Source organism: Meleagris gallopavo, chromosome 2 (assembly GCF_905368555.1).
Source record: "Meleagris gallopavo chromosome 2, MGAL_WU_HG_1.1, whole genome shotgun sequence".
Lineage (NCBI taxonomy): Eukaryota > Metazoa > Chordata > Aves > Galliformes > Phasianidae > Meleagris > Meleagris gallopavo.
In genome coordinates this window covers 80,024,445-80,038,354 of record NC_139405.1, presented here as the reverse complement: position 1 = coordinate 80,038,354, position 13,910 = coordinate 80,024,445, and the positions used below count along the sequence as shown (strand labels likewise).

Sequence of the window (13,910 nt, the reverse complement as noted above, 5' to 3'; positions counted from 1 at the left end):
GTGTCTAGGAAGGCTTAGCTGTCTCCTTGAACCCACACTAAAGAAACTAGCTGTGTTAAGAGTGCTGTGCACAGATAATACATAAGATAGATAGAGATGACTTTAAGTGCTTATTCTATTTATTGTGACATCTTCCCCACTATCTTGCAAGTGTTTCTAGTCTCAGAATAACTAGAGCTGCTTTATAGTGGTCAGCATTTACAAAGTACTAATTGTTGCCTAAAGCTATTTCTATCTGCCTTTGAATATTGTTTTAGTTTCTTTCACTTTCAAGAGTATTGTATAAGAAACCAACCAGGAGGATTTATTCTAATTTATATATATAAAACATCGAGTATACCATAAGGATGTTTTCAAGTGCTGGACTAGAGATATGCACATACAATTTACTCTGCAAACACAGTTGTGAATGCACCTCCCACACAGTGCTTGAGATTTTAGTCTTATGTTTGCATTCCACTGCTAGTGAAGAAAAGCATTAAGAGAGAAAGCCATATTTTCTTAGGAAAATTTAATTACAATGCTTGATATGATGGAATTGTAAAGATTTTCAAAATAAACAGTGGTGATCTCAGAAGGGTGTTAAGGGCTTATTTTGGCCTATTTTATCTGATATTGGCCACAGTGAAAATTGTAGATACCCATTTAAAATAAGGAGAACATCACATTCACAGTCAATTGCTTTAGCCACTGGGTCACTCTGAGATATTTAAAAATCTGCAAAGTGTTTTAAAACTTCTCTTTCAGTTTTGACATCAGAAATACAAAAGAAATTTATTATTAAAAATAATAATAATAAAACCAACCCTGCATTTACCACAAATCCTGCTTAGGGAGTTGTCATACATATGGCCCTTCCAATGCTCTTCAGTATTCACAAAGGTAAATGCCACATGTGTGAAAATTCCACAGTAAAACAAATAAAACTTCACCCTAAACCATGGTTCCTGAAGTGGCCAGTGTGAGTTTTACAGGTGATTTCAGTGGAAGCAGAATTAAGTCACAGCTGAGTCTTTCTAAACATCTGTCCTAAATTCATCTGTTCACATGTTCAAAGCACACCACTTGTTAGTTCAGCAAAAAGGTACTACTGTGAGTTCAAATAGGTTTTCACTTGTAGATTAAATTAAAATTTGAGCATAAAGTATATTTCCAGTGTTCTCCACATAGGTACACAGACATCCAAGTATTGCTGTTTTTTACATCTTTATATTTTTTTGAGGAGTCTGTTTATCACTATTAGCAAAACAAAGGCTGTGTGGGCTGCAGCTGTTTTTCATAACATTCTTACAGTACCCACAAATAAATTTCAACACAAAACAACAAAACATTCCACTGCAGTCATGGAGGATACAGTTCAAATACAGTGGCATTGTTTCATAAATTTCCATCAAGGCTTTGGACCAAAAAATCCCATGAGCTATGTCAAGGTGTGAACACAGTATGTTGTCTGAACTTCTCTGCAGCAGTGATACATGTCTACCCTCTAACACGCCATGGAAAACATGAGGTATTAATGAGTTAAGCAGTTGCTATATAATTGACTGGCATCGTGCATTACAATCCGTTCATGCAAAATTAATTGTATAGACTCAAAGAAAGATTTAGAATGGTCAAACTATGAATGCATCACTTTGCTAAAGATGACACAGTTACTAATATGCATCCCATATGCCAATAAAATTGAGGCTTATTCTCTCTCTTCTTTTTTTTTCTTTTCATTTTATTTCATTTTGTCTTTCATCACTGATTCATTCTTTATTTCATTTCATCCTAATAGACTAGGTATTATGAAAAAATTCTTTACTGTGAGGGTAGTGAGACACTGGAACAGGTTACCCAGAGAGGTTGTGAATGCACCCTCCCTGAAAGCATTCAAGACCAGGTTGGATGGGGCACGGAGCAACCTGATTTAGAGGAAGGTGTCCCTGCCTATAGCAGGGGGCTGGAAACAGATGATCTTAAAGGTCTCTCCCAGCCCAAACCATTCTATGATTCTATGATCCATTTATATTATTTTTCTGTGAAGTCCACAGGAAAAAAAGGTCTATCCTTCAGCAAAGCCATATGATGAAACAGACCACAGATCCATAAATGCCATAACCAAAATAAACTTCAACAATTAAAACCACTAGGAAAATGTTACACTATTATCTGTTATTCTCTAATGAAAATCTGTGGTAAATGTTGATGTTCTGAACCTCTAAAAGATCTGTACTTGGATTCTCAGTTCAACAGATATTAATATCTTGGTTCTAACTACCATGTCTCTGAAGTATCTATTGATTAAAATTACAGGTTTTTTTACTGCATAACTTATTAACAAATAACCCGGTGCTTCTCCTTCTGCTTACAATTCAGCAGTTTTTGCAATTTCATGAAAATCTATTTACTCGGATTTTTTTCTGCTGAGTACACATTTATAATTCCTACTCATTTTATTGTCATTCCCCTCAAGGCTTTGATAGAACAACTTTATGTTGTTTTGACCAGAAACTACTCAACCACTGTATCTTCACTCACTAGGTAAGTGCAATCTTTAGAAATCAGATTATTAGACTCCGATTTCTAGTTCATTGTTGTGGCAATATTTTAATTCCTTAAAATGCCCTCTTCAAATGGGGAAAAAAAAAAATAAAAGAAGCTACAAGCTTAAAATGTTTAAGGTTATATTCTATTTCTGAAACTATTTTTCCCGACTAGTCAAGAGTTCTTCAGACTGCCTTCAGCCAAAAGCCATGATGGTGAGACAAGATGTTGCTCCAGTAAATAGGTAAGAACTTGCTCCAATGCATTGCAAATAAATGTCCTCCAGCGAGAAAAATGCTGAGGCTATTCATTAACTGTAAGCAATATACAGTCAACTTTATAATTCACTGAAATTCAATGAGCCTCATTATTCGATCTGTGACCTTGCAAAGAGACACTGACTTAGATTTACAGTTGGAAACACCTAGGCTATTCCTAACTAATCTTAAAACGTAAAAATTAGAAGCTGACTGCCTATGTTAGCAACAAAGTTCATTTTTCACTTGAGTATACTGCGAACGTGATTTCAAAAAGATAATTACAACTGCAATTATTGAGTTGCTACTTGCATCTTCCTCCCACTTGGCTACATTCTGCTGAATTTCAGTTTATTTTCTTTTAATAGACGAAACCAGGCAATTTACCAAACGTTCACCAGCAGTTTGAGAAACAGCAGCTGCTGCTGACGTTCTACTCTGTTGATATCCTGTGCTGAAGGAGTCACTTGGGGTCAGAGCAAGGAAATGCTAGTTTGTGCTGCATGTGGGATTTTTCTGAGCTGTGGGATGAAGGCTGGGGCTGCAGCAGAATTCTATGGCTGAAAATGGGCAAAACAAAAGAAAGTTCCTATTTTCACTTTAAAAGATAATGTATTCAATTGTTTTTCCCAAATGAATGCTTGCTATCCACAAGATCTGCCAGTTCTCTGCTTTCAAAGCACCATCTTTTTGATACCTCTCTAGGATCTCTGCATAGCTGGATGCAAAATTAGTGACTACACTCCAGCAGAGAATGGAAAATGCTTAAAAAAAAATGTATTTGACTTAGAACAAACGTCTCCTTTATAAGCTTAAGATTACCCTTGAAGTTTTCACGGTCTGTTTGGTTCTGGAACCATCAGTCCTAATAGCACCTTATATATAAAACATAAAAGTCTTGCACTGTTTCCTTAGGACTTCCTAGATCAACAAAGTCAGACCCTGTTGTCACAAGCACAAAGTCTGTTTTATTAGCAAGACAGTTCCACCATAAGAAGGAAGTTTGCTCACTCATTCATTTCTATTTTTTTTTCTTCACACCCATAAAACAACAGTACCATCCATTTTTCTACTTTGATAGTCCAAGATCTTCTATTTTCCATTACATTTATACGCAGAAAGTGCACAGCCATTTCTTCTTCATCCAATATCCTCTTCTAGCTTAATAGACCTTTCTTAGCCGTGAAGGTTATTACCACGTGATATATGTGTGTTGACTTAGTAATACCTAATTCTCTCTCTCTGACCAGAAAAGCAGATGACATATTTCAGTCTTTTCTAGAATAAACTGTATAGATTACTGACTCAGTTATGCTCTTCCTTTCTCAGTCATTTTGTTACTACACTGAAAACCCACATATGTTTCTCCTGGAAGTACCTAAAAAGCAGATTAAAATGTTAGATTTCCTATTTTCATGACAGTAGAGTTAATGCCTTAAGCTTCAACTTGTTTCAGTGTCAGTATGTGTTGAGGCAGAGAAATGCTGGATAGTGATAGGACAAGGAGGAAAGGTTTTAAACTGATACAGAGAAGGTTTAGTTTAGATATTAGGAAGAAGTTTTTCACACAGAGTGTGGTGATGCACTGGAAACAGGTTGCCCAAGAAGGTTGTGGATGCCCCATTCCTGGAGGCACTCAAGGCCAGGCTGGATGTGGCTCTGGGCAGCCTGGGCTGGTGGTCTACAACCCTGCACATAGCAGGGGAGTTGAAACTAAACGATCATTGTGGCCCTTTTCAACTCAGGCCATTCTATGATGATCCTATGATTCTCTGTTTACAGCCACATTAGTGGTGCGGTCTGCCTCAGCTTAGCACTTTAGTGGTATTTCACACATAAGGAAAGAGCTTCAATTAACTGCATTCAATGGGAATATAACTTTAATTTTCATGCAACAGTGTATCCTTCATCTGGGATGTTATGTGCTGTGCTTTGTAGGAGTCTATCATCTTACTTGTGAAACCTTACAGATTGTTTGGATAGAATTAAAAATGGCATGATCTAGTTGAAAATTATTTGTATTTCTCAGCAGCAATGTGAAGCCTCCTTATTTGTCTCCAGGACATGAAGTTACAAATTCAGCCAGGCATGAGCTATGACTCAGGACATTACAAGTTGCACTTGGCCATGAGGCTGCACCTTTGGAATTCTAATGCAAGACACAAAGGAAAGCATTGAAATTCTGTCCACCAGGAGTATGATAAAACATCTGTGCAAGGTGCAAGCCAGAATTCCTGCTGGGATCTGTTCTAGAAACATAAGAATTGCTAAGTATGATGCACAGTGTCACATTACAAGAAGCAAAATAATCGGAAAAAAACAAATTCTAACCAAAAGGAACTCAGTGTAGGAAAACCTATGCATGGCGCTTAGACAGGCATTGACTATCTTGTAAGCAGATTCCTTTCTGGTCACATTATTTACCTTCAAAATATCTTTGCAGCTGCAATGGGGCAGCAATTCGGTATCCAAGGTGAAGGAAGATAAACCTGGTACTTTGGTGCTCATTTGTTGGTAAACCACAGCACCTTATGTCCCAGCTGTGTTCATCAACCATATGACATAGTACGAATATCACATGAAGCAGCTTAAAATCCTTTCTAAAATATCTAGTGTCCTCTATTGCAAGGAAAATGGGATATACAGGCTGACAAACTCAGACATTTCAGCAAGAGTATGAGAAAACAACCCAGCTTCCTGATGCTCCTAGGAACTTATCCTAATCATCAAGCTGCCTAGCCTACTGTATGTATTCCTCCAAATTATCTATCTGCCATATACGCCAAGACATTGAAGTGGGATGGAAGATTTTTGCTGACTGACAAACATTAAAATACAAAAAATGAATGATTTCACATTTTAGTTGTTGTCTCCACACCTGAATCAAAAATTTCTCAGAGATCCTATAAATGAATCCAGTTCAAACTTCTCCTGAAACTCTTTATCTTTCACCCTATTCAAAATGTACTTACTTTAGAGGTTTGAATAAAATCCATGGAACCTACTCTCAAATAGTCTTAAAATCACATTGTAGAAAGCCAAAACATTTGCAAACAAGAAGTGATTATATAACATTACCAAAGATTTTCCACCTTCAGCCATGTACTTTTTTTATTACACAAACACACACACACATGACTTTCCAGCCATTTTGCTGACCCCGTTCTTCAAGCTTATGCAGTGTATTAATATATGTCTTGGCACATGACAGTCTACAATCTTTTTAGTGGAAACCAGAGACCACAGTTTCCAGCCCCAACTATTAAACTCAGCAAAAAGTCATACTGTAAAAATAAAATTTTTGAAAGAAGGCTTGTGGTCTTAGGTCAGCTTCACTGTATTAACCACTGTCATAAGTGCAATACAAGCATTTAAAATAAGGGTAAGTCTTATATTCACCAACAGTGTAATTTTAAAATTGATACTCCAAGTGTATTATTATCTTACTGGTGTCCCTCGGTCTCCTGGTTTCCCTGGCTTTCCACTTGGACCAGCAACTCCTGGAACTCCTGGGGCACCCTACAGCAAAAGATATGTAAAATGAATTATAGAAACCCACTATGGTGTAAGTGATGATAAGAAACGTGCTATGGTATTAAAAAGATCAGAGCAGTACTGAAAAGGGCTCTCATCAGTTTATTCTTCTGTTAGGTATATGCCAAGCTTGAAAAATTCTCTCCAGGAAAAAAAAAAAGAATTCTTTATGGAAATATGTTCTTTTATGTAACAGGCATTTCTGAAGCTAAAGATGCAGAGATATCTACTGAATTTTTCTCTCTCTCTTAGATAATAGGTTCCTGAAGGAATACAGTGCATTTGTGCCTTTTAACCTTTTCTAGCAGCTGTGCAATCCATTTAAAAGTCCATTACAACGAGTCCATAAAATTCATTACTACTAGATTAATATAAATAAAATATCAGTGCTAGGTTATGTGATAAAATCTCACTCTACATCCACAGAGGAGCACAAAAAGACAGCAGTAGGGAAAGCAAGAGCAGTCCAAATTAATACCCTGCCCTGATAACTCCTAGGTCCATCACAGAAACTAGTTGGTATCAGTAGATTTAGCAGTGCTTTTAAAGTTTGTGGTTAAAGAAGGAGATAAAATGCTTATTTCCTTTTTTAACAATGAAAAAAAAATAATTTCAAAACCATTGGAAGTAAAGTGGGTAAAAGCAACGAAAACCAGACTTAAACTCTCCTGAATGTTTATGAACAGAAGCTCTATACAGCTCTCTGCTCACCTTTCACTAATACTTTATCAGATCCATTTGGGATATTAAACAAAGGATTTATTTTATATTTAACAGAATTTGGAAGTGTAATCGTGGCTCTCTCTTGGCTCAAGTCTCTTCATTCAGTGTATACCAAAGACAAAATTATATATTTACCGCTGGTCCTGGTGGGCCTCTGGGACCTGTGGGACCATCTTTTCCTGTGAAACCCTGTTCAACAACAAAAGCATGATAAGAGATTAATCTAAGATAGTAGCAATCCTGCTTAGAATTATTTAATCATAATACTCCTGATTACTACTAGCATGTATTTTTAAAACTATCCACAGTGATATTTACAAAAACAGCCATAACAGCTAGAGCAGGGAAAGGATATATATAGAACAATAAGCTTGAGCCAACTTAGATCTTCAGCTGCTGTTGATTGACTGAGGATGGAATTAATATGTATTAAATTAATATTTTAAGAAAAGGAATTGCTGCTGTATACCAGACGAGGATTTCTTTTTCTGTTCTCTCACTTGCAGATTAACTGGAAAACCTGAGATTTCTACTTAAATGATGAATAACAGAACATCTCCCTCCCAGCTACTCTCCCTTCAAAAAGGGATGTTGAGAAATCCCATTCCCAAACTAATAGTGATGATCCATGGCTTGTTAATGACCCAACACTCCCATGGTATGTTCTTTGACAAATGTCTACCATTTGGTGCTCCGTTTTGATTTCTGGCTATCAATACCCAGTAAAGCACAACTATAAATGCATATATCAGCTATTAATTTAGACTGTCAAAGTAAGTCATTGTTTCAGTCATCTCAAGAGTAATGTGACAGCGTGAAGACAAAAGAGATTTGCTCAGTTGGTTCTAAGGAAGAGAGAGATTGGAACAACCTATAAGCATACTCTTGATTATGAAGACATTTCAGAATTCCCTCATCCAAAGATAAGTTCTTAGCTCCAAATAATCAAGGGCTAAAGAGAAAATTTGACCTTCACACTAAGTACATTACAGATTGTTTAAGGATATAACATTTTGCAGATGTCAAGACAAGTAGAGCTTTCATGAGATCCCCTACAGCAGCAACAGTATGTGAAAGACAGCAGGATTGAGCACCTCAGCAGACTCCTACTCAGGAGACTCACTGCTCATCGAGTGCAGGCACCTGAGAACCTGTTCAGGACACAGGACAATCAGTCTTGCAATTTTTAAAGAAACTATCCTGCTACCCTATGGTTATCTGAAGAGGTTTTCACCTGCAAGTTTTTCCAATCCTTTCAATTTACCTCTTCCAGTTGGATATAGATAAAAGGACTCTCTTTGAAAAAGTACTTAAAAACAGAAAGCTATGATAAAGAATGAAAACAAACAAACAAAAAAAAAACACACAAAAAAAAAAAACACACACCATATTATGTGGTCTTTCAGGAAGATAACTGAGGAAAACTTACCCTTTCACCCGGAGGTCCCACTGGGCCAGGAGGACCAGGTAAGCCTGGGGTTCCCTAGAGAGAAAAAAAAAAGATAAACTGCATCAGAAACAGAAAAAATGTATCTGCTATGCTAATTATCCCGGTGTCTATGCACACATTTAAATACTAGTCTGTAATTTCACTTTTTGACATTTATTAAAATAAATCGTTTAGGAGGAACAATTTATTTCATATATATGATACAAGAGTCTTCACCTTCACTTGCATTTTTACTGCATTTTACTGCATTCTGTTAAACTTCAAACATAATTTTTTAGTATTACAACCAGAAGTCAGATATGTCTGACTTATATTATATTATATATATAATAATTATAATTATTCCCTTTACAAGCACATCTAACAGATGTCAGCTAATCTTTTAACAACAGGTGCTAAAGTCTAACTGCAGTCACTGGTTAGAGTGTTCCTAAAGAAACAAAAAATTAGACTCTTCCTTTATTGTTCCTTTCTCTGTTCTACTACTTCTAACACTGTGTTGCTTTATAGTGGACATTGTAAATTCTCTTCCTTGTAGCTTCTGGGTTAGGAATAAAAACAAAAATAGTACACGCAGGAATGAGCTAACTCAACACTCTGTAGGATCAGGGCAACTATTGTAGGAATCAACACTGAACAGCCTTGTATTATATGGTCCATTTCTTCCCTGTTTCTGTCTCATCTCACTGTGCATTTAACTGTAGCATGTCTCTTAACAGGTTATTGCTGTCTAAGTGTATATTTCTCAAAGTTATAAGGACTGAAAACACGCACAAACAAATCACACAATTAGCTCATTAGAGCTCATTAGCCTAAGAAAATCTGAATTCCAAAAGTAGAAGGCATTAGACAACTCTACTGAAGAAGAGCTCTGCAATGGTTCTGTAACCTGTAATGTAGGAAGACGCTTAACTACAAGGTGGTCAGAAGTTAAGAGACTTTACTGTGTAGATATCAGTGTACTTTTCCCAATCCAGCAATCTTTCCTTGTACATTCACAAATGGCCTGATGTATATTTGGTTTGACTCAATACAGCTGTTCTTTTAATTTTGCTCTGTTTTGAATGGTTTAGAATTTTCAACATTTCAGATTACTAAAGTATAACACGATAGTGTTTCCAAAGCTATTGCTTAGGAGGGTATGAAAAATTTCTATGATTCCTAGTGATGTCAAAGGCAGCTGTCCAACAGCCAATCCACATCAGGAATAGTGTAAAATAGCAATGTTTTGGGTTTTGTTTGTTTGTTTGTTTGTTTGTTTTTAAATTAAGAATTAACTTACTGATCGTCCTGGTAGTCCAGGCTGGCCAGCATCACCTTTCATTCCTTGACGACCCTATGATATTCATAAATGTTCATTAGAGATTCTGAACTGCAGAACAGAATATCAAAATAACTAATCAGTGTAAGCAGACACCAAAAATTACTCCAACACATCACAAGCCATCTATGTATTATGGGAAAAAATAGATACATATACCTCTTGATTGAAGTAATACTCATAAACATTTGCAAACACAGGACAACTGGCTGATATTATACTAAAAACACAGGGGAGAAGAAAGGAGCACAGATTTCAATAAGGAAGCATCAGAGACTTTTCAGTAAGAGAGACTATATATTACTGCTTTCACAAGCAGCAAGATAGGAAAAGGTAATATGTTTTCACCTCCCCTATCTTTCTCAGCTGATAAATGGGGCCACCCACACCCACAAGAAAAGGTAAAGACTGAGTCTTTTTTGAGTATGACATTTTTTCTCTGATCTATAAACTAAAACCTCTAGAACACAGGGTGTGGGACCATATAAAGAAGCACTGTATTATCTTTCACAACCTGTTTGCATTCCACATATACTGCAATGCTGTAGTATAGCTGTATAGTTTAAGATCATGTGACATGAATTTGAAAATACAATACTTACTATAATACAATTTGTAAGCAGAGCTTGACAATGTGAATTGCAAACTGACATGAAAAACAAAATTCCATGACTCACGAGCTATGTTATAACTTCTCCTTAACTAATGAGAAGTTCCAAGTATCATGTCAGTTCTGTGGCTGTTTTCATTTTCCAAAGGTGTTCAAACTGAATATGGCAAGTGCTTTTATATCACGCATATAAAAGGAATACGTTTGGCCTTTCTTGCTGTTTGGTATCTTTATGCTATCTTAACAAAGATTTTCCTTCCTGTATCTAACGACAATAAAAAAAATAGTCATCTACACCGGTTAACAGATTTTTTTCTTACTTTGTCCTACAAAAGAGAAGATGGGCATAATGTCTATGTAGATGCACAGACTGAGAAGGTGAACTGGCTTCAAATGCAGAACGAGACAGTGTGCGGTGAGATACCAATTCTATTTTTTCATAAGCTTTACATTTAATTAAAAGGTTTAATTAAAAAAAGCTTCTGGCTATACTAAAATATTCCAGATGTACCAAATCAGGAACTATATTTCTGCTTTTTAGACAGTAACTTATTAAAATACAGATAAAGCTGTCTTAATACATTCAGAATGTAGACAAAGGGTTCCTGTGCTATCTGCTTTAGAAAGCAGAATCTAGTGACATTTCCTTGTTTTAACAGAATTAAGCCAGTAACACTTATACTTTAGCTGTATATACATTAAATGAAAAGTAGTCCTCCACTAAAATATACATTCTGTCCCCAAGAATCCCCCAAGGAATTAAGAGCTATTTTGGATGCCTAAAACTAGACACATATTGCCTCTGAAATTCTAAGCAATGGTTTAAGTACGGAAAATAGAATTTGGATATATGAATCTGTGATAATATTCAGAACAGCACTGCACACTTAAGTTTCCTGCACTACAGTCTGATAGTTATGAGTCATAGAACTTTAAAGCCTAGAAACTGTATAGAAAAGTTGTAGAAGAGAAAATGCTGTAACACAATATGCATCACAGAAATCTGATCCCGTACCTTCATAAGCACTTTATAAGCACATGCAGCATCCAGAAAGAGGATTCAATTGTAATGGAAAAGACTTCTTTTAAATAAAGATTTGTTTCACAGTACTACTGTATCATGGGGAAAAATGAACAAAGCTGCTACCCTTTTCCCAAGACCACTGACCCAATAACACTGTTACCCACTCTGTAAATGGCTACTCACCGGTTCTCCTGGGATTGAAAGCCCATTGGGACCTTGAGGACCTGGAGGACCTTGGGGGCCCGGAGGACCTGTCTCACCACGAGGACCAGGTGGCCCCTTGGAGCAGAAAATTAAAACAAGATTATAAATGGCAGCATTTTCTTACATCTGTAAATGCAAAGTCCTTTGGGTTAGGCGCTTAGAGTAAGTCAGCAGCCTGGAGAACCACTGATACTTCAGAACACGATATTCTCTGATTCAGGCTGGCAGTCACAGGCCAACACATGCTTCCTGGCAATGTTAAGTGGAAATATAGCTGTCTACTCTGAAGAAAGGACAACAATGTTGCAGAATGTGTAGTACCACCCCCATAAATATGATCCAGTCCTCTGATGTACAGTCAATGCCTTTGAGATATATATATGTAGGCTACGTGTACATAGTATTAAATAGCTGAACTACATGTAAATAATATTACCAGTTAAATTTTTAATATCAATTCTTAGCTCAGCATGGAACTTAGCATATAAATTTTCATATAGGCAAGCATATCATGATGTTACAGATGCATTCCAGAAAGATACTTACAGATGATCCAGTCAAACCCCTTTCACCTCTGGGACCTTTAGCACCTGGGCCACCCTAAATTAAACATTTGGAAAGAAAATGAATTTCTTAGCTCAGAGAAAGCAAAGGTACATCACACTGTTAAGTTATCAATCCTTTTTAATCAAATTCTTACACAAAAGCTCAAAATTATGAAGTGTACAGACCACAGTGCTAAAGAATATAAAAGATGCATTACATAGAAATTCAGGAAAGCCATATATAAGTGTCAGCCTAGCCAATTCAACCCATTAAAAGTATTGTCAATTTTGTCTTTGCAAAGCTACACTTCTTTAATTTATGTTCAATCTTTTTAGATAGAGGAATCATCAAAGTCTCTGTATACCTCTCTAGTGGACTGCTAGGCAACTTAAACAGTCTTCATGTTACATGAGTGTTTGGCATCAAAACAGAAGGACTACTGGGCTGAACACAGCTCCCTTATGTTCATAGTAATTGGTAGAAGTATATCCATTCCATAGATTATTATCAAGCCACGTTAAAAAAAGTCACTAATTTATTTGCCTGATAATGACTCTTTCCTTGGAATAAAATCCTGACCTTGTAATTAAGAAAAGCATTTGCACATTTCACTAAAACCTCTTGTATGTGGAGCACAAGACAGCTGAAAATGGGACAGACTCTTTCAGCCTAACAAACAAGGAGGAGCTATTCACAGTGATTAAACAGGAAGAATGGGAAAAGGTTTACAAATATAGGCAAATGCAAGTGGAAGGAGCTGCCCAGTTGTGTCATAAACTATGAGAACAGATTAACATGAAGTTAGGAACTTGTTGACCACCAACTGTCTCTCTGACTGATCTTCGTTTCACATAATTTAGTGGATGCTTTCATTTATTCAAGAAACGTGAGAATAGGATTATCAGACATTTCACAAGACACACTGAAATAAATCAGCTGGTGTTACTTCTTTCTGCACAAACCAAAATTACCTTTTTCCACTTTGATTAATCTGAAACTTGTTCCATAAATTTAAAAATTAAAAAAATATACAAAAATCTGTATAGCAAACGGTTCCTTACGGCAGGTCCAGGGGGTCCTGGTGGTCCCACACTGTCTTGAGTACAGGTGCAGGCATTTGGAAGAGCTGGGCATTTTGCTTCATCTCTCTGAAAATTCAATCACAACTCTTACTGTCAAATTAAATGAAAGTACTTATTGGTAGCACACTTTGCTACAATAAAAAGATTCTCTATAATCCTGGTTTTGAGTACAGTAGAACTCAGAGTGAAACAGTGCTTTCCAAATATATTTCATGTTTTTAGCAGATTATTTTCTCTTCAAGCAGAGTAGCAACAGAAACATGGGCAAAACCAAATTCGTAAGGAATTTCTGTTTTTCTAACATTTATTTCCATTAGACAATCAGCTTGAGCTGATTATGCAGTTACTTTTTAAATGCCAATCTGACATACTTATTAAAACATAATGTGGCTATTCATTTCATAATAACTAGGGTCTTAAATATCACTGAAGTACAAAATATAAGCTTGACACTTTTCACTACTACACTCAATCTAGCACACTGCGATCTTTCTCTCTGAGATGCAGAACTCTGAAATGCAGAGTTGCTCACTGGTTGCTCTCACAAGAGATTCAAATGTGTTATCAGTGCAGCCTAATATTGATATTATTGTATATGATATCATTAACGATGTTCTGAACAGTCTCTAG

At 36.3% G+C, this 13,910-nt stretch overlaps 1 protein-coding gene across 3 annotated transcripts in view; it reads right to left on the bottom strand.

Moving 5' to 3' along the window:
• COL12A1 (collagen type XII alpha 1 chain) overlaps positions 1–13,910 on the bottom strand; it is a 100,393-nt gene that overhangs the window by 8,036 nt on the left and 78,447 nt on the right. For all 3 annotated transcript variants that reach the window (XM_085217786.1, XM_085217787.1, XM_085217788.1), the window contains exons 54-60: positions 13,260–13,346; positions 12,199–12,252; positions 11,632–11,727; positions 9,776–9,829; positions 8,473–8,526; positions 7,179–7,232; positions 6,234–6,305 (exon numbers count right to left, since the gene is read on the bottom strand). In XM_085217786.1, the coding sequence (XP_085073912.1) occupies positions 6,234–6,305; positions 7,179–7,232; positions 8,473–8,526; positions 9,776–9,829; positions 11,632–11,727; positions 12,199–12,252; positions 13,260–13,346 (471 nt within the window). The remainder of the gene's footprint in view (positions 1–6,233; positions 6,306–7,178; positions 7,233–8,472; positions 8,527–9,775; positions 9,830–11,631; positions 11,728–12,198; positions 12,253–13,259; positions 13,347–13,910) is intronic.